The sequence below is a fragment of the Manis javanica genome, chromosome 10, assembly GCF_040802235.1.
Source record: "Manis javanica isolate MJ-LG chromosome 10, MJ_LKY, whole genome shotgun sequence".
Taxonomy (NCBI): Eukaryota; Metazoa; Chordata; class Mammalia; order Pholidota; family Manidae; genus Manis; species Manis javanica.
This window is the reverse complement of record NC_133165.1, coordinates 25,392,261-25,411,804: the sequence shown is the minus strand read 5'-3', so window position 1 is coordinate 25,411,804 and position 19,544 is coordinate 25,392,261. Positions and strand designations below refer to the sequence as shown.

Sequence of the window (19,544 nt, the reverse complement as noted above, 5' to 3'; positions counted from 1 at the left end):
GTAGAATTCACCAATGAAACCTGCTGGGCCTGGGTATTTATTTCTCAGGGGATTTTAATTTATGGATCCAGTTTCCCTGAAAGTTACAGTGCTGTTAAGATCCTCTCTTTCATCTGAGTTGTGGACGTGCATGCTTCGCAGCATTTGGCCCACTTCCTAGGTTTTTCTTTGTAGTTCTATGCTCCTGCAGGTTTTTCACCTCTGGCGTTTGTCCTGTTGATCATGATAAGCACAGCTGTTTCAAGAGCTGCATTTGACATTCCAGCATGAAGTTCACTGTGTCTGCCACCCTTACCTGCCTGCTGCCACCTCCACTGTCCCCGCTGTCCCCCCCGGCTTTCTGATTACTAGCAGTTACTTCCCAAGCTTAGGATGGTGGCGTCTGGCAGTGTCCTTCAGGAAGCCCTGTGGGCTCCAGCCAGCTGTGGGGGTGCAGCTGGTGAGGACCACCTCAACTCCTGTCCGAGGCTCAGGCTTCTGGCCCCCAGCACCTCAGAGAGACCATTTTCTTGTTCCCAAGGCAGCCTTTGTGAGGGAGCTTGTTCCCCAGTCTCTGTGTGTGTGTGCTTGGGGGTGGGGTGAGGGTGACACGGGGGCTCAGCCACCTGTGCGTCAGGGGGAAGCCCCGGAGTGCAGCCTTTTTGGGCCTTTGCTCACTGGGGGAGTGTGGTGTGGACAGATGTCCTCGGACATTGGTGACTTTGGCTGAAATCACTTACCTCTGCTATTTTTGTGCTTTCTTCCCCATTCTCTGAGGTTTCCATGCTTTAGTGTTGAATTTTACATATGTTGCCTGACATCATGTCCCCTGTTGGGGGTTGACTAGAATCCTTGGTGACCCCATGGACTTTCTGACAGATTTGGGTGTTGCCCTGAAACCAGACCTTCAGGCATGGTCGTACTGCAGCTGCTCATGGGCTCTGTGTTGCAACTTTGAGGCAGGAACCTTCTGCTTTTCACCTGTAGATGGGCTGCTGCAGCTGGGTGCTGGCGCTGCTCCTGGGAAGCGAAGGTAGAGCTCATGGCTTGAGGGTAGCCTGCTATGACGTCGTTCATTGCTGGGCAGTTTGTATTGTTGAGTCAGCAAAGAAAAATGCACTTTGTTGAAAATTGGATGTTCTGTCCAGGCTGTGTCTCAGGAGTGGTGGCCACCGCCATTCTTGTTTGTTTTAGGAGTTTACTTTGACTTCCCTGGAAGAGCTGGAGCTCCTTGGGGACAGGGGACTCACCTATATTCCAGATGACAGTCCAGAACCACACTGAGGCTTTGAGAAAGAGCCCTGGGCCTTCCTGCCTCCAGGCATACACACTCACCAAAGTCCTGCCTCATGCAGAGCCTGGGACCTGGGCATGTGGGGACCGAAGGTGACCCAGGACAGCCTGTGCTTCCAGGTAGCTCCACCTGCAGCTGGGCTGACGGACCCCCACACGAAGTACTGGACAAAGGCTGAAGGAGGGCGAGCACACTGGTAGCAGTCCAGGCAGAGGCACGGAGTGGGTGGAGAAAAGGGACAGGAACTTTGCATAAAAAGTTATTCATTCCATTGTGCTCTCCCCTAATCTTCAGGGGCCTAGTATCAGTAGATGTTTGAATTGAATAGAACGGCCCACCCGAGGACAGGGCACTGCCTTTTCTAATAATAACTGGAGTGCTTCCAGGATGCCCCACAGCTGATTTCTTGTGATAAGGTTCAGGTTGATCCCACCCTGGTAGGCTTAGAATGCAGTCAGCTCTGGTGTACTTTTGTTCTGTGTTCCTTTGGCTTTTAAAACCCTGTTCCCAGACGAGATCCCCCACCCACTGGACAATGGTAGAAATCAGATTGACTCTGAGCAGGCGACATGTTTTTAAGGACACAGACTGAGTGGGAGAAGCAGGGCTGCCGAGCGTGTGAGCCCACGCAGTTGCGCGTGTGCAGGGAGTAGCCTGGAGTGCCAGGAGTCTTTCCCTGGCTGCCCTGCCTTGTGTTCCTCACTCTGATGCTGTCTCTGTGCACCCTGCTTGTTGAGGGGCCCATCCCGCTCTTGTCAGAGACTCCTCTGCCTTTGGTCCCACAGCCCATCCCAGAGGGCGCGCCCGGCCCTGCGGGGGTGCAGGTGGGACTGGGGTCAGGTGGATGACCACAGACGTACTTCATGCACTCAAACCCCTGGGCTTTTCCAGGAGGAGCTGTATCACAAATATGACACAGGTGGGAAAGGGGATGTCAGAGCAGCTTGGGTAGGAAAGCCATTGGTCCTAGCATTCTGAGCAGGTGGGCCCCGGCACAGTGCAGAGTAAATAGGCGTTGGTCTCTGCACCTCTGCTCCTCACTGGTGCCATTGCTGCACGGCAACCTGTGACACCTTGGAGAGCAGCCACGGGAACTGGAGGCCTGGGCTGTGCCTGCTGGCCACCACAGCCCACTTCAAGCCCTCACTGGCTATGGGACCGGCCTTCAGGGCTCCCAAGGACCCAGAGCAGTTTCATCTTCTGGAAGCTCTTCCTCTGTGTCTCATCTGAAAGCCTATTGAAAGACACGCCGGTGATTATTTCCCCAGAAAAGAGGAGAAAGTACAAACGACTAGGCAGTAAGTTAGGAGAGAAACTGATAAACGTTGGAAGACAGGTTCTAGGGCTCCAGATGGCTTAGACCTTCCGTTTTCAGCAAGGGTCGTGGCTGCGAGGGAAGCGTGCAGAGCAGTGAGCTGTCCAGCAGCTGCTCACCTCAGAGGCACCAGTTGTTTGCAGATACGAGGGCAGATCCAGGTAGGGTCAGCACCTGTGCTAAGGGACCCAGCCTGAGCCGTGTGGTCACAACAGCATTGTAGAGACATAATTTCCATACTGTAAATTCATCCTCCTGGGTGGGCACATGAGGGCTTTGCCGTATGCTCAGAGTTGTGTGACCATACTCCTGGCTGTTCTGAGAATTTCTCTTCCCCCGAAGGGAAAAGCCCCATGGCCTCCAGCCCTGCCTGGCACCCCTGTCTGCCTGTCTGTGGTTGTGTCTGCTCTGGGCATTTCCCACCAGTGGGGTCACACCAGCCTCCCCGCCTCTGCCTTGTCTCACTGAGTGGCACGCTCACATGTCACCCAGGCTGCAGCATGTGTCCCGGCACATTCCCTCATGTGGCCCATGTCTCATGGTGCCACTGGGCTACATCTTGTGGATCACTCACCTGTTTATGGCATATGGGTGGTTTTGACTTATGACTCTTGGTGAATCCTGCCACTGTGAAAACTTGGGTACAGGTTTTTATGTGGACACGTTTCAGTTCTTCTGGGTGTGGGCATGAACTGACGTTCCACACACTATGTCCTGTTTGCTTGGACATGTGTGTGCGGCTTGCACACATGCCCACCTTCTGTGTGTGCCCCCAGCTCCCACTACTGTGACGTGTGCCTGAGCGCCACTAAACAGGAGCACACACTCAGTCCAGGGAAGCTGCTGTGACCCCTGCGTGCCCTTGCCAGCGGTGTCATGCACCTTGTTGCATGTTAGGGTCACATAGTGCCTTTAGTTGCTGTCTCTGCCCTCCCTTAATTTGGGACACTCCCTCTGCCTGTCTTTGTGTTTATGACATGACATTTTGGGTGAATGCTCTGTCCCCATTTTGGACTTTCTGATATTTCCCCCAGTTTGATTTACGTTGTGATCCCAGATTAGGATGTGGAGGTGTGTGGCCTTCTTTTGGCAGGCCCCTCATAAGGTGCTGGGTTTGGAGCCATGCCATCTGCTGTGTGCTTGTTGTTTCCCCTGCATTAAAGCAGTGCGGGTGCTGGGGGCTTGGGCCTGCCCAGCCTCACCGTGAAGTTGCGGGATGAGGATCTGCTGTCCCCTTCAGTGGGTGTCATTTTGCTATAAGCAAGCCCCCGCGCCCCACCACTCCATTCATATGTTCCTATTGTCTATTCCTGTGTTACTGTATTGAATTTTGTTTATATTTTATGTATATCTGTTTATTATTAGAATCAGCTCGTGACTTCTTGTTTTTTAATTGTTTATAATCGTCTACTCTTCCCAATTATCTTGATGCTCAGATTGCTCCAGATCTGGCCAGTGGGAACCCTTCAGTGGGGCCTCTATGTCCTTCATGTGACCCTACCATTTTCTTGTAGCTTTTTCAGGCAGAATATGTTCTAGGCTTGTCTTCACCTTCTTGCCCTGGCCCAAATCAGCCATTGCCCCAGAAGCCCACTTCCTTCTCAGGGATTCAGAGTTAGAGACCAGGGTCTGTCCCCTGGGTTTGCCCATGGCTGCCCAGGCCTTCTCCTCCCGTTAATACACAGAGCTAGGGAACATGTGAGCACATGTATTTGTGTCTACACATGTGCACGCACTGTACGTGGTCATCCATGCTCATGCTCAGCACACACATACACACCCATGTGCATGTCCCTATTCCTCTGCACATTCGTATGTATTTAGCAGTACCCACCCCTCCAGATGCACTGCTCCTCCTTGCCTGTCCTTGCGCTTCCACTGGAGAATTCCGGCTTCAGGGTGAGTACGGCTGCTGATTGTCCTCTGCTCATAGCACATTCAAGCTTTCAGAACTGCTGCCCATATGCTGGGGAGCCGCCCACCATGGATTTGTCTGCTGGCTTCCCTGCCCATCCTCAGCGCAGTTCACCAAGATGTGCGGGGTCTGGGTGGGGGCAGCCATGTGGCCCTCATAGCTAGGAGTGCTGGGTGCTGACTGCTGGCCCCACCTTCCCACAGCCCTGTTCACTGAGCTCTGGTGCGGTTCAGAGCTGGGAGAGCCAGGTCACCAGGAAAGAGCGAAGCGGCCAAACACAGTGATTTTATCAACTGGTGTTCCTGCCAAAAATAATTAAATTGGCCTCAGCTCTTAGCCAAGTGTGTTTGAGAAGGGCGTGTGTCTGAGTGGGCAGGGCAGGCTGCAGAATGCCCAGCTGGGTTGTGACCTTGGCTTTGGTGTCTCCCAGCAAGGCTTCTAGGTTCCCAGGGTCAAAAGAGACTTCAGAGGTCCAGGCTCTGCTCAGTGAGAGTCCCTGCTTGTGAAGTCGGCCCTCGCCTACTGCGTGCCCTTTTATAGCCCCTTGCCGGCACGTGTCTGCTCTCCATCCATGGACTCCCAAAGCAGCTCTGTGGCCAGTTTTACAGGTGGGGTGTGGCTTCGAGAGGGCAGAGGTAGGAGCTGTGTCTAGCCCTGTCTAACCTGTGTGTGAGGCAGGTGCCAGCTGACAAAGGCCTCGTGGTGAGGCGGTTCAGAAGCAGGAGATGGCTGATGAGTACAAGGATGGCCCTGTCAGGCTCACACAGTCTTCCCTGGCCCTGTGCAAGGAGAAAGGCTTGTCCTTGGTGACCTCAGAGGTGGGCTCAGGGCCCATGGATGGAAGCATGGAGAGCTCGGGAGAGTCCCAGCTGGTCCATGCGAAGGGCTGCCTCAGAGGGGTGCGGTCCCCAGCCTTGACTAATGCTCAGACAGTTACCACCTTGAGATCCTTGGAAGGGACTCCATTCTGCCATCCCCAGATATCCCATCTGATGCACCTTTGGGAATGGATCAGCTCTGTGACCTTGATTGACCTCTTGGTGCCCAGGCACCAGGCTTTATGTGGCTTCTGCACGGTTTGATGTCACCTGTTAGATACCTGGGGGTGCAGAGAGCTGTGCACATAGAGATGTGGGCTTAGGATGGGCTCAGTTTCCAATTGCATCATTCCATCCAGTTAGACTAACAGCATTGGTTCCTTTATTTGAGTGATAGGGCCAGTCTGCACCTCAGTCAGACCAGGCCTTACATTCCCACCTCTCCCCTGTAGGGGCTGAAAGCTAGGTGGTCTCCAACTCTGCTGTCTCCATGGACACCATTGCCGCCCTTCAAGCTGGGCCACAGTGACCATGGCTGGCAGGTCTCAGTGTGTGGCTGGGTGCCTAGTGCCAGTCTGTGCCTGCGCTCTGCCCTTTAAAGTTGCCAGCTCTGAGGTCAGGGGGCTTAGTGAATAGCACTCATCTAGTAAACGTCATGGTCATGGCTTGCAGGCCGCAGTGCATGGGTGCAGAGCTCTGCAGGGCCAAGGGCCTCTGGCACAGGGGCTGTGGGAGGGGGCATTGTAGGGTTCCTTCTGGTCTCTGCAGGGCATGCCCGGTGGCCAGTAAGCCATTTACACCTCTATTTGGTGACCTCCTGGAGGCCCTGGACAGGTGGTGGGAAGGACCCGCTTGTTAGCAAACTGCTCCAGCACCTGAGTAAGGCACAGCACCCCTGGAGGTAAGGCACAGTGCCCCAGGCAAGCCTCGTCTGTTCCCCATGCTGACTCTGTACAACCTACTACCCCTAGAGGTCTCCTTGTCCTTAGACCTGGGGTGTGTATTTAGAAAGCAAGTCCTGAGCGGGACTCGGTGCTAGTGACGGCACTTCTGCAAGGCCACAGTTTGGTAAGTGCAGAGGTTTGCAGGGGGCAAGTACTCTCCCAGAGATTGTCACCCATAAAAAACTAATAAAACTAAAAATGGCTTATTTTCCTGTCATGTAAACATTACCTCATGTTCTGCTTCCAGAGGCCCTGCCCACGGGAAGGCCTCTGGGCCTATGCAGGGCACTTCCCAGAAGGTGGCCCTGAGTAGGGCGGGAGGGCAGGAGTGGGAGCCCATGGAGGTGGGACCTCAATCTGCCGTCCTCCTTTAGGCTGGGCCCAGCCAGCTACCTCCTGAGCACTGTGAGCGGACCATGTAGAGCCTCCTGGGAAAGCAGGGCATGTGTGGCATCTACAGTGAAGCTCATCCTGGTCCCCACAGATGGCGCAGCAACGTGCCAGGTGTGTCCAGGTGGCTGGCTCTAGGTGCTGGTCTCTAGAAGAGTTCTCTGGGTGGGGCGTGAGCCTTGTGACCCTCAGGGCCTGTGTGTGCTTTGTTCAGCTGCCAGGCTGAGAGTCCTGCCCTACCCCACCCTGTTAGGGAGCTACTTAGGTAAAAAACTAGAAGAGTTGGCACATGACTATGTTTTATTGAGTAGGGCTGAGCACTCCCAGCAATCATTGGTTTTTACATTTTAGTGAGAGCTGTTTACATTCCTCAGCATGCTGGGTACCCTCTGTGCTGCACCCTCCCAGTCTCCTTCCACCTCTGTGCATGTACAGACGATTGTAAACAAACAGCTTCTGGAGAGGATCTGAGCGGGAAGGCAGGTGTCTGTTTGGAGAAGAACCTTTGTGGCTGAGCAGCCCTCATACACCCAGCAGGTGCTGGTGGGGTGGCCCTCTGAGGGGTGAGGAATGCTAGGTGTGTACTGAGAAGCACCTCACTTCCCCTCTGACTCGGGGTGTGCTTGCTAGCATGCCCAAGAAAACCACAAGCCCCCAGTGGGAATTGTACCACAGTACCTGATGTAGATCCACCAAGTGGTTCCTGACTCCAACTTCATTTTCTCCCCAAGATGGCAAATTGATGGCAGATGTACCTTGAAACTAAGATGTTCTGTCTAAGGTGCCCCCTTCTTTTGCATTGACCAACATCAGAAATGTCTTGTGCAGGATTCAGCATGCAGAGAGAGCATGAGTGCACGCTGGTCCTGAGCCCTTTCCTGCAGTCCTGTGACCTTACACTGTGGGCTGCGTGGACAGCGACAGCTCTGTGTGCGGATATGTACAGTCGAGGCAGCATGCGGTGCAGTTCCTAGGGCCCTGAGGGTGATGCAGCTGAGGTACCGGAGCATCCCTGGCAGTGTTTTGAGGCCAGGCATGGCGTGGCCAGTCCCTGCCCTAGCGTGCATCCTGTGGGAGATGCACACTCAAGTCTCTGTCCATGCAGCAGGGTGCCTACACTGCACTGCTGAACTTCATGTCTGACTGCTCAGCACTGTCTGGAAGGACTGCCTTCAGGGCAGCATGACAGACACGGTTCAGAGCTGACATGTTTGTTTTCTGTTCAATGTACAGCCTCAGTTTGTCCCTGAAGGTCTCCCCAAGGAAGCTGTAGATGAGGGGGTTCAGGCAGCTGTTGGAGAAAGCCGCAAGGTTGACAATGTGGCCAGCCAAAGGGTGGGCATGGCGGAAGGACTGTTGGCAGGGAGCAGTCCCTGGCTGTGCCCGCTGCAGCAGGTGAATGCTGATGAAGATGTTCTCGGGCAGCCAGCAGATGAAGAAGACAAGGACCACGGCTAGGATCATCCGAAGGGCTTTCTGCCTCCGGGGACCCAGGCCGCGGTGCTTGTGGGCCTTGACGAGAGCCCGGACAATGAGCGAGTAGCAGAGGCCGATGATGGCAAAGGGGATGATGAACCCCAAGGTGACCTCAAGCCACTGGACCTCCTTGACATCTGCAAAGCAGAAGCAGGCCTCCTCGGAGTGCTGCAGGTGGACGGCGGTGAAGGGCACCAGCGTGGCGGAAACCGAGGCCATCCAGATGAGGCCGCAGCTCAGCCGGGCGTGGTGCTTCGTGCGGAGCAAGCCGCAGCGCATGGCCTTGGCCAGGGCGAGGTAGCGGTCGCAGCTCATCCACGTGAGGAAGAAGATGCTGCTGTACATGTTGATCTGCAGGAAGAGGGACATGAAGGTGCACAGCGCGGCGATGTCGTAGTACTGCTCGTCCAAGTTGAACACCTCAATCAGCGAGTCGGCCACCAAGATGAGGTCTGCTGCTGCCAGATTGATGAAGTACAAGTCGGGGACTGTCATCTTTTCCCGGAAGCTGATGTTCACCACCAGGATCAGAATGTTCCCCACAAAGCCAATGGGGAAGAGGAAGATGGTGTACAGGCAGGACAGGAACAGCCCGATGGCGTACTGCTGCTCAGAGAGCTTGCCTGTCTGGTTCACCCAGGCAGCGCTGGCAAGTGCTGAGGTCAGATTGAGCTGCGGGGAGGTGCTGTTGTGGGTGCCGGGGTACATCTCCATGGTGCAGATGGGCGTGGGCGAAGTCACACCCTGTCTCCAGACCTGTGACGTTCAAGACTTGCCATAAGGCTCGCAGAAATCCTTTTTACACAATAAATGCATCTTTAGAAAGAAAGGTGATATTCTTTGGAGTGAGCCGGACATTTGTAGGATCCGATCTCTTCACCAGTGGGACGTGGGCACTTTGGGTTTGTTTTGCAGAAGGTGGAGCAGAGAAGCGGGCGGGTGTCTGTGTCTGCTGGCCATGCTTGTGGTGTCAGCTGCTGTGCCTAGTGCTCTGATGTGTCTCACCACCTGGGCACCTGGGGGGCAGCGGGAAGAGGAATTTAGCTGTGATCGGGGCTTTCTGGTGAGCCAGGCACACAGCCGGCAGCTGCAGAGTGATGGGCACGGTGTATGGGTGTGGGCTGGAGGTCCTACATCTGGGGGGCCTGCTTGCCCCGAGTGGGAGCACAGCTCCACGTAGAAAGACACCTGTTTCGTTTCCCAAGGGCTCCCAGAGCCGCCTAGGTTGGGGACTGCATGTGAGTCATCCTCACTCAGAGGGACCGTGGCTGAGGAAGCAGCAGGCATCTTAGGAAAACTACTGTGTCAGGAGAAGCAGCAGAATCTACTTCAGCAGCTGTTGGGAAGAGAAATGAGAGGGGCAGAGAGAGACCCCGTCTGCTAACAGTGCTGTGTGGGGAGGAGCAGACGCTTTACAACAAAATCGGTAGCAGAAGCCAGGCTTTTTTAAAAGCTAATCCTGAGCTAGGATACTGAAAACGAAACTTATGTTTCATAATATGAAATGAAAGAAAATGAGCATAACTGATAATTGTTTTAGGAAATAATACTTAGAATTTATTCAGTGTCTTAACAAATTACTGTAAAGCCTGCTCTGTTTGTCTAATGCTGTCTGTAGCCTAGAAACTGGGTGCAGAAAAACTAAGCCAAGTCCCTTGGGCCTTTGCTTGTGCCAGGCTGAGGGCACATGACTCCACTGTAAACGGCTCGGCAGCCCTGCCCTTGTTCCCCGTGCCTCTGGAAGTTCTGTGGACTCAGCCAGGGATGCTGGGCGCTCCCAGCATTGAGTGGGTGGAGGCCAGAGGCTGCTCCACACTCCCAGCCCACGGCACGGCCCAAGAGAGCAGTCAGTTGGTGTCAGTGCTGCAGGGAGACCTGAGCTGACCACTGCCACATTGAAGTGGATTTGAACTGCTTCTCTTTTGACCTTTCATCTTGCCCTGTGAGGCCGTTAGGAATCCTATTTGAAGCATTTCCAGCTAGACGTTTATTGACCTATTGCTTGAAAATAGTGCTTAAAAATAGGAAGAGAAAAAAAGAAAAGGATAAATCATGGCCTTGGTATCCATTATTATTGTTAAAGTGTTCAGCTACCGTTGCCTCACTGAGGTTGATGAATCTGATTTTATTAACCATTTTTCATTCTTTATTCATCTTCAGTAGCTAATACCAGTTGAAAGCATGTAAATGTCATTGCTCTCAGACTCTAAAACCTCTTCTTTCAATTTTCTTGTGAAAACTACACAGCATTTTGCTCTTGAAATGTGGAAATTTGGGGAAGTTTTAGACTGCATTTTTAGAGGAAAACTTATAGATGAGTAGAACCCTCCCTGTATCTGTTAGAACAGATATGTGGGGAGAGTGTTAGCATGAACCTTCACCTTTTTCCATGTAAAGGAGTCTTTATCTTAACAGACACTTATTTTCAAACAATGATCAAATGCAGCAGTAGAGGAAGCTAGAGTGGCTGCCTGCTGACAGGTTTGGGGAAGTCAGCAGTAGGTTTAGGAATGCAAAGGGCACTAAACAGTGCGCGTCATTTTGTTTCAAGTTGCCCTGCTTGTCCATGTCTAGAAGAGAAGACTGCAGTTCATCAGGTCTGTTGGGTCTCTGGGGAGGAATAGTCATCTCCCTGTGCCAGGTGTCAGTGCTGGTTGAAGACCCGGCGAGACCGCTGGGCTGAGCGAATGCCTGGCACGGGCAGAGCTGCATGGCCGCACCGGCCCATTGTCCCCAAGTGGATAGACCCTTGCTAGGACAGAAACTGGGCAATGTTATTTTTGGCTGGTGCTATAGAAAGAGCCGAGATGTGGAGCCACTTTACTGCAGTCACCCTGAGATGGTTAGGGCATAGTTTGGGTTTTCTCTAGGGAGATGGGTCCATGGCCGGGTTCATCCCCATCTGTGTGCAGCTATTAACCATGATAGACACCTCAGCAAGATCATCGGCTGGGGCACCTGCCCTGGACAATCCTGGAACCCCAGACTGGGACTTACCTGGGGTGCAGCTGGCCACCCTGGTGTGGATGGGTCTGAGCAGCCCCTTCTCTGTCCCTCAGCAAGCCTTGGGGAGCGTGCTCAGGGGAGGCCGGAGGTGCTGCCAGACAGTCCCGTGGGCAGTGGTGACTCTGGACTTGTGGGCAGATGGTCGCTGGGGAGGCCCTGGCGCAGCTGGCAGCCTGGCTCGCAGGGCTGGCCTGCCCAAATGGCCGGTGTTGTGGCAGGAAGGCAGCAAGCAGGCTTTATAGGGTCCCCCGCCCACCCTGCTGGGACAGCCTCCTTTCAAGATTGCATTAACCATTTCTGCGCCAGACTTTTTTCTTCCACACTGGTGGTGAGCTCTGTCCTACTAAACGTTTTTATGGAAGTTTACAGTTTAAGTGCCTTTTCTTCACCCACTGATATGAAATGTTTTTTTAAGTTTGAAGGGATTGTAAACAGGTCTGTTTATATTTTAGATAATAACCTATCATTTGTTGTAACTTAGATATTCTTGCATGTTTTAACAACTCACTGGCTTTAAAACTAACCACTAAGTTTCCTAAGTAGTATGTGAATTACAGATGGGGAACTTAACCTCAGAATTTCATTGAGTTTACACCCAAGAGAAAGCAAATCAGGAACCAGAGTACTTTTCTGTTGTCATGGCAGCCATGTCTTGGGGTCCTCTGCCCTCACTTTGCTCCCGCAGCCTCCCAGGTGCACCTGCCTGGCAGGTATTGTCACCTGCCTGCACAAAACCCTGTGCCCTTGCTCAGCTGCCATCCCACCCACTTCCTGGTGGTGGAGCTTCAACGCCCACTTGGAGAGGCTGGCAGGGCCACTCCAGCACGTGGTTCAGGTTGGTGGGGTCTATGGGGCCCAGGCTGCTAATGCCGAGTCCCGTGGTCACGTCACCATTACATTCACATCGATCTCACACTTTCCTCTGGTGTCTTTTTACCTAAGTTTTCAAAAGCTGTGAGGTTGGCCTGAGTGGTCTCTCTTATCACTGAACAGGCATTCGCAGGTGGCAGCAGCGTTCCTGCCCCGGTGGCCAGCTGCACTCCCCAGGAGAATGGTGGGCACGGGCGTGTGGCCTCAGCATTTGGGGGCTGGGCCCTTGGGTTGCCCTGACTCCCACCACCTATGTGGCTCCTGTGAGCTTACTGCCTGTAGTGAGCCTCTTGCCCATGAGCTTGAAGGTTCTGGATGATAATAGTTGAACATCTTTCCCATACGTGTTTAGGGAAGTACACACATATTTTTCAACAGAGTCTGTTAGGTTTTTATGGAAAAATACTAATGTGCAGGAATCTTTTCCAGCTTTAGAGTTCAGCTACAGTTCTAGTATGTTAGCTTCTTAAACATGTGACATGGTAACATCCATGAGGGTGGTATGATTTAAATGACTTTTGGGCAGCCAGAAACTCAAGATGGTTTTGACACTAAAAATGCCCGAGACACCATTTTGAAAGAAGTGAGTCATGAGAAAGTACAGCTTCCTCTTGAGTTAAATAAATAAATAAAACCCAAACCTTGGAACAGCCATGACATGTCATTTAAAAATAGCTGTTCCCCACTGGCAGACCCATGGCCTGCCGCTCTCCTGCTGGTGGGGGAAGGCCGAGCCTTGGTGGCTCCTGAGCGGGTCACTGGCCACGCCTGTGCGTTCTTTGCAGAATTCACTTTCGAACAGATGCTGTAGCTGATTTTGTGCTTAAGGCTCAGAATCAGAGCTGAACTGGGGCTGCAAGGTCTTGGGTCCCTACCATCTCTCTAGAGCGCTGGCTGGTTAATAACTTGTGAACCCTCGTACTGGTTAGGGGACAGGACCTGATTTTAGGGACAGAGTCCTCTGGCCCCTGGTTGGTGCCTGTGTTGTAGAAATGGGAACATCTTGTGGAGGTCTTGGTGAAGCACAAAGGCCTCCTTGTGAACTCTAAACCAGCTTTGAATGAGTGTATGTGGCATGGGCAGGTATCTGGCAGGGGGGTGCCTCATTAAGCCCCCAGGGAAGCAGAGGCTGCTGTTACCATCTTGTTGACAGAACTGAGACAGAGAGTTTAACTGGCCAGGTCACCAGCAGAGTGCTCCCTGCGTTACCCCGTGTCAGCCAGCGTGCTTATCCCAGTGTTAGATGTGGTTTCTTCATGGACTTCTCTGTCCATCCCCAGACAGGACAAATGTGGGAACCTCAAAGGGAATCTAGTCTGATCAGCTTTCATTTAACTAAATTTGCAAATATACCCCAGTGTTGGATATACACAGAGAACAGTCATGTGGCAAATCCAGGAAGCCTGCCTGAGTGGGATGCTGCACAGGAGGCCCTGTCCGCTCTGCACAGCTGGATAGTGGGGATGTGTCCCCTGGCTCCCGTGTGCCCAGCTCTGGTTGAGCTGCTCTCTGCTTTCTTCCTCACTGCCACCTTCTGCAGGTGGCCAGCATGAGAAGTGTTTCCCTTGGGGTGGCCTTCTACCCTCCTACACCATGGACCCCTAGGGTGGACGCAGCCACAGTGGGAACAGGCTGCCTTCCATGCCATGCTTGGGTCTGGGAGTGGGTGCGTGGGTCGTGGTGTTGGTGGGGCTGGGCCATGTGGGCCAGGTGCCTGGCACTTGGGCATCAGAGAACCCCTGTGGCCCCGTTGTCTTCTGCTTTCCCCTGGGGGACCTTTCCTCCCACCAACCTCCTTGTCCTGCCCTCAGCGGGAGGGAGGGGCTGATGAGGAATCAGCTGTGAGCAGAGTCAGCTGCCTGAGACACATCCCCGGTGGCTGGGCTGCACTTCTTTTGGCTTCACACCAAGCAGAGCACTACAGAGTCAATGCAGGAATTGTGTGCGGTTGAGACCCCAGCATGTGAGGCAAGTGCTGGCTGGCGTCTGCTGGGAAGCACAGCCTAGTGTGCTGCCCACAGAGGGGACCAGGGTGGGCGGTTGTGGACAGGTACCCAGTGCCGCCATGCAGCATTTGTGCATCTTCGATTGCCAGAGTTGGGGTAAGCAGAGAGCCCCTCCCTGCTGGAGGAGGTTGTTTCTCCACAGGGCTGTTCCTCACGACGACCCTGAGCATTCAAGCAAGTGCCACCTTCTATAAAGAAAGGGGCCAGGGTCATGAGACAAAGCCCAGATGGGAACAACAGTGGGTGGGAGTTGTGGCCTGTAGCCTGTGACCACACCAGACCAACAGCCTGCAGCCTCCCAGGCGGTTGCAAGCTGGCCTAGGAGGGCTGTGCTAAGACCTGTTGCGGACCCCCAGGTCCCTAGAGTCTTAGAACCACCCAGGACATTGGCCAGGTTGCTCCGGGGGCCTTTCCTTCTGGGTGTGGATATTGCACCTGGAAGCCAGCTGGGGGGGACAGGTAGGTTGCCACCTGGCACTTCCAGCATTTGGGTCCCACAGGCATCCCAAACCTGTGCTGGGGCAGGTGGATACCACCTGCTCAGCTGTGTCCTGGCTGGTGGGTTAGTGACTCTGACTGTAGTCCTGGGCACATGCAGACGTGCAAGCAGCCACAACATGCCCCGTGGTGCTGACTCCATTATCTGAGGCCATTTCCCAGAGAAAGTCTGTGGGTCTTTGCAGTCCCGTCGTCGAGCTTTTTCCATTGTGTAAGGGGTTTGAGGTGTTCAGGTTACCACATTGTGCCCCCCACCCATGCTGGGTGCTCATGCTTGTGCCCTGTGGTGTTCATGACACTGTAAAGGAGCAACCCGGGTGGGTTGCTGGTGCTTTTTGGCAGCTGGTCCTCTCAGCCATTGCTGGGAGCTTTTGGGACATTTCCTCTGGTTCTTCGAGAGTGGGTTGCCAATGGCAGCCACAGCCGTGTGGGCACACACTGGGTGCAGCCCTGGGGAGGGGCCAGCAGTCCCCAGGGGGTGTTTATGGGAGGCTTATTCTAGAATGCCAGGCTGAAGACTGGGTTCTTGTCCTGCCCCACTGTAGTGGTCCCCAGGCTGTGTCCTCAGGGAAGGGGAGCTGCTGCAGGTCGTGGCTTCTCCCTCACTCTCCTTCCACTCAGTCCTGGTTTGTCTCAGTTTCCGTGTGTGCTTTCTTCCGGGTTGAGGTGCCTTCCTGCTGCTCCTGGAGGACCATGATTCCTTGCGCCTCCTCTCTGTGGGCTCTGGACCTTTCTCTGGGCTCCGCCCTTGGAGAGCTGTTCTTAGTGTCCACCCTGGCGGCAGCCCCAGAACCAACAGAATAATCCTTGGGCTCCTTGTGCACATTGCCCTCCCCGTCCCAGAACCAGCTTCTTCTCCAAGAGCCCTGAGCAGAGCAAGCTTTTAGTCAGCTCACTCAGTTCAACAACTAGCGAGCCACTGGTGTCTATTATTGTGTATTTATGAATTAGCTTAGGGTGTCCCCACTTCTGGCCATGAATGACGTAAGGGAACGGACATGCCTGCCATAAACCATTAGAAACCTGATGAAATATAGGAGATAGCTGTTTTCAGACTTTGGGACCGTAGGCAGTTTGGCACTTTGCCCTCTGAGAGAAGGAAACCAGGACAGTGAGACCTGGGCCTGCCCTGCCCTGGCTCCTGTCTGCACCCTGACTCCTGTCTGCAGGCACAGGGGCCTAAGCAGTACAGGGTGCCTGGGCTATGTTGAGGGGCAGAGATTGTGTTTGTGGGAGGCTGGGGGAAGCTGGATTTACTAGGGGACAGTCCTGGAGACAGGGGACCATGTCAAGAAAGAGCTCCCACATCAGGGTGGCAGGCCCCTGAGTGTGGCTGAACACGTGTGCATAGCATGGGTATTCTCCTGGAGGGGCTGAGGGTAGCTACCAGCCAGCTAGAAGCTGAACAACTCCCAGAGTCAACGCAGGGCCGGTCAGTGTTCTGGTCCCACCCGACCGCCTTTGAACATCCATGATGTGAGTAGAGACCCCAGAACAGGACACTTGAATGGCAAGGCTACTTGAGACCCTGCCTGTAAGCTGGGAAACAGCTGCAGAGGCTCCTGCTGACCTGCACAAGGCTCCTCAGGAGACTCACTCAGCTAGGGGCACGCAATGCCCAGCACCCGTTGACCAGTGATGGTGCCGTGCAGGGAGGAGACCTGAACATGCCAGCCCCATGCTTCCTGGCCTGCTTGAGAACTGCAGGGGCCTCCGCTCGAGACCCCCAGCTTTGTCATTCACATTCGGGGTTAGTGCTCTGGGAGCACACCTCACATAGTCCATAGAAAGGCTTACAAATATGTGAGTAAATGCAGAAGAAATAGAAGAGCCTTATTTGAAAATATTTAATATTTTAACAGCATGTCACAGAAGCTGCTTAACTGTGTGAGACCTAGATCCTTTTTCTTTCACAAAGTAACAGATATATATTGGCATTGAAAAGATAAACTCCCAAAAGTTATGAGTTTGCAAATTAACAAAATATTCATTAAAATAGAAGCTATCTAGACATTGGAATATTACACAACATTAACGGGAAGTGAGCCATCAGGCCATGGAGAGACATGGGGGCCCCTCAGGTGCACGTCACTGAGTGGAAGAAGCTCCATACCATGTGGTTTCAACTCTGTGACCTTTGGGAAAAGGCAAAGCTATGGAGCCCTAGAAGGTCAGAGGTTCCAAGGGTTTGGGGGAGGGAGGGATGCACAGGCAGAGCACAGCAGCTTTTAGGGAGTGAAACGGTTCCATGTGACATGGTACTGGGGGCACATGTCATCACAGTCCAAACCACGAAGGCCCAGCCGGGAGTGGCCCTCAGGTAAACCCAGAAGTGGGTGATGGAGATGTGTCCCTGTGGGTCCATGACTGTAACTGATGCAGCATGCAGCATCTGGGGGACCTCATGGGGTGAGGGAGGCTGCGTGTGGGGCGGGGATATAAGGGAAGTCTCTTAATTCTTAATTTTGTTATCAGCCCAAAACTGCTCAGAAAAGTAAAGTCGTAAAAACAAAAAGAAAGGGAGCTACAAAGGTACAGGCCTCACAAAGCCAGGGAGACACCTTCCCTTTGCGTGTCTCCTTGGCCAAACTAAGAACATCAGATGTAAGTCCAGCAGGAATAATGAACGTCAGTTTTGGAATAAGGTGAATACTGATCCTTGTGTTTTTGTTCATATGTTGCTAGCCTGCCTGCAAACAGTCTCAGGACAGACGGGGCTTTTGAAGTGCTTGCAGACCTGCCTGGCTCCTGCCATGGGCGTGGCTCCTGCCATGGGCATGTCGCCTGCCAGGTCACGGGGCACAGAGCGCATCACACTGCTCTTACCACTGGGCTTGTGCCTCTTATTTTAGTGCCTTCAAACGTGGGTGAGTAATACTCTCAGACCTCTAGTGCAAGGATAAATTTTAAAAGACAAAACAAACCTTTGTTCTTGGCAAGACGTGTATGGCCAAGACTTTCTTTTTTTTTAATTTTTTTTTATTAAGGTATTATTGATATATACTCATGAAGGTTTCACATGAAAAAACAATGTAGTTACCACATTTACCCATATTATCAAGCCCCCACCCATACTCCAAAGCAGTCACTGTCCATCAGTGTAGTAAGATGCCACAGAATCACTATTTGCCTTCTGTGTGCTACACTGTTTTCCCCGTGATCCCCCACACCATGTGTACTAAACATAATATCCCTCCATGCCCTTCTCCCTCCCTCCCCACCCTCCCTCCCACATACCTCCCCTTTGGTAACCACTAGTCCCTTCTTGGAGTCTCTGAGTGTGCTGCTATTTTGTTCCTTCAGTTTTGTTTCGTTGGTATACTCCACAAATGAGGGAAATCATTTGACATCTGTTTTTCTCTGCCTGGCTTATTTCACTGAGCATTATATCCTCCAGGTTCATCCACGTTGTTGCAAATGGTAGGATTTGTTTCTTTCTTATGGCTGAATAGTATTCCATTGTGTATATGTACCACCTCTTCTTTATCCGTTCATCTACTGATGGACACTTAGGCTGCTTCCATATCTTGGCTATTGTAAAAAGTGCTGCGATAAACATAGGGGTGCATATGTCTTTTTGAATCTGAGAGGTTGTATTTTGGTAAATTCCAAGGAGTGGGATTCCGGGGTCAAATGGTATTTCTATTTTTAGTTTTTTGAGGAACCTCCATACTGCTTTTCACAATGGTTGAACTAGCTTACATTCCCACCAGCAGTGTAGAAGGGTTCCCCTTTCTCCACATCCTCGCCAGCATTTGTTGTTCTTAGTCTTTTCAATGCTGATATCTCATTGTGGTTTTAATTTGCATTTCCCTGATGATTAGTGATGTGGAGCATCTTTTCATGTGTCTATTGGCCATCTGAATTTCTTCTTTGGAGAACCATCTCTTCATATCCTCTGCCTATTTGTTAATCGGGTTATTTGCTTTTTGGGTATGTTGAGGCATGTGAGTTCTTTATGTATTTTGAATGTTAACCCCTTGTCAGGTATGTCATTTACAAATATATTCTCCCATACTATAGGATGCCTTTTTGTTCTGTTGATGATGTCCTTTGAGGTACAGAAACTTTTTAGTTTGATATAGTCCCATGAGTTCATTTTTGCTTTTGTTTCCTTTGCTCAAGGAGATGTGCTCAGGAATAAGTTGCTCATGTTTATATTCAGGAGATTTTTGCCTATGTTGTCTTCTAAGAGTTTTACGGTTTCATGACTTGCATTCAGTTCTTTGAAGTTTACTTTTGTGTATGGAGTTAAACAATAATCCAGTTTCATTCTCTTGCATGTAGCTGTCCAGTTTTGCCAACACCAGCTGTTGAAAAGGCTGTCATTTCCCCATTGTATGTTCATGGCTCCTTTATCATATATATATTGACCATATATGGTTGGGTTTTTATCAGGGCTCTCTAGTCTGTTCTATTGGTCTATGGGTCTGTTCTTGTGCCAGTACCAAATTATATTGATTACTGTGGCTTTGTAGTAGAGCTTGAAGTTAGGGAGCATAATCCCCCCCAGCTTTATTCTTCCTTCTCAGGATTGCTTTGGTTATTTGGGGTCTTTGGTGGTTCCATATGAATTTTAGAACAATTTTCTCTAATTTGTTGAAGAATGCTGTTGGTATTTTGATAGGAATTGCATTGAATCTGTAGATTGCTTTAGGCAGGATGGCCATTTTGACAATATTAATTCTTCCTATGCATGAGCATGGGATGTGTTTCCATTTATTGGTATCTTCTTTAATTTCTCTCATGAGTGTCTTGTAGTTTTCAGAGTATAGGTCTTTCACTTCCTTGTTAGGTTTGTTCCTAGGTATTTTATTCTTTTTGATGCAACTGTGAATGGAATCGTTTTCCTGATTTCTCTCTCTGCTAGTTCATTGTTAGTGTATAGGAATGCCACAGATTTCTGTGTATTAATTTTGTATCCTGCAACTTTGCTAAATTCAGATATTAGATCTAGTAGTTTTGGAGTGGATTCTTTAGGGTTTTGTATGTACAATATCATGTCATCTGCAAACAGGGCCAGTTTAACTTCT

At 51.8% G+C, this 19,544-nt stretch overlaps 2 protein-coding genes across 6 annotated transcripts in view; one reads left to right on the top strand and one right to left on the bottom strand.

Moving 5' to 3' along the window:
* CHLSN (cholesin) overlaps nt 1-19,544 on the top strand; it is a 122,142-nt gene that overhangs the window by 23,802 nt on the left and 78,796 nt on the right. The window lies entirely within an intron of this gene.
* Nucleotides 3,403-16,712, bottom strand: GPER1 (G protein-coupled estrogen receptor 1). The gene is made up of 2 exons (XM_017656351.3): nt 11,129-16,712; nt 3,403-9,147 (listed from the first exon to the last, which is right to left on the bottom strand). Exon 2 carries the CDS (start codon nt 8,843-8,845, stop codon nt 7,769-7,771), a length of 1,077 nt encoding a protein of 358 aa, XP_017511840.1. The 5' UTR covers nt 8,846-9,147; nt 11,129-16,712; the 3' UTR covers nt 3,403-7,768.

Bases quoted from the DNA above. Each gene is read 5' to 3' on its own strand.
- GPER1 (XM_017656351.3), bottom strand. From the start codon at position 8,845: ATGGAGATGTACCCCGGCACCCACAACAGCACCTCCCCGCAGCTCAAT.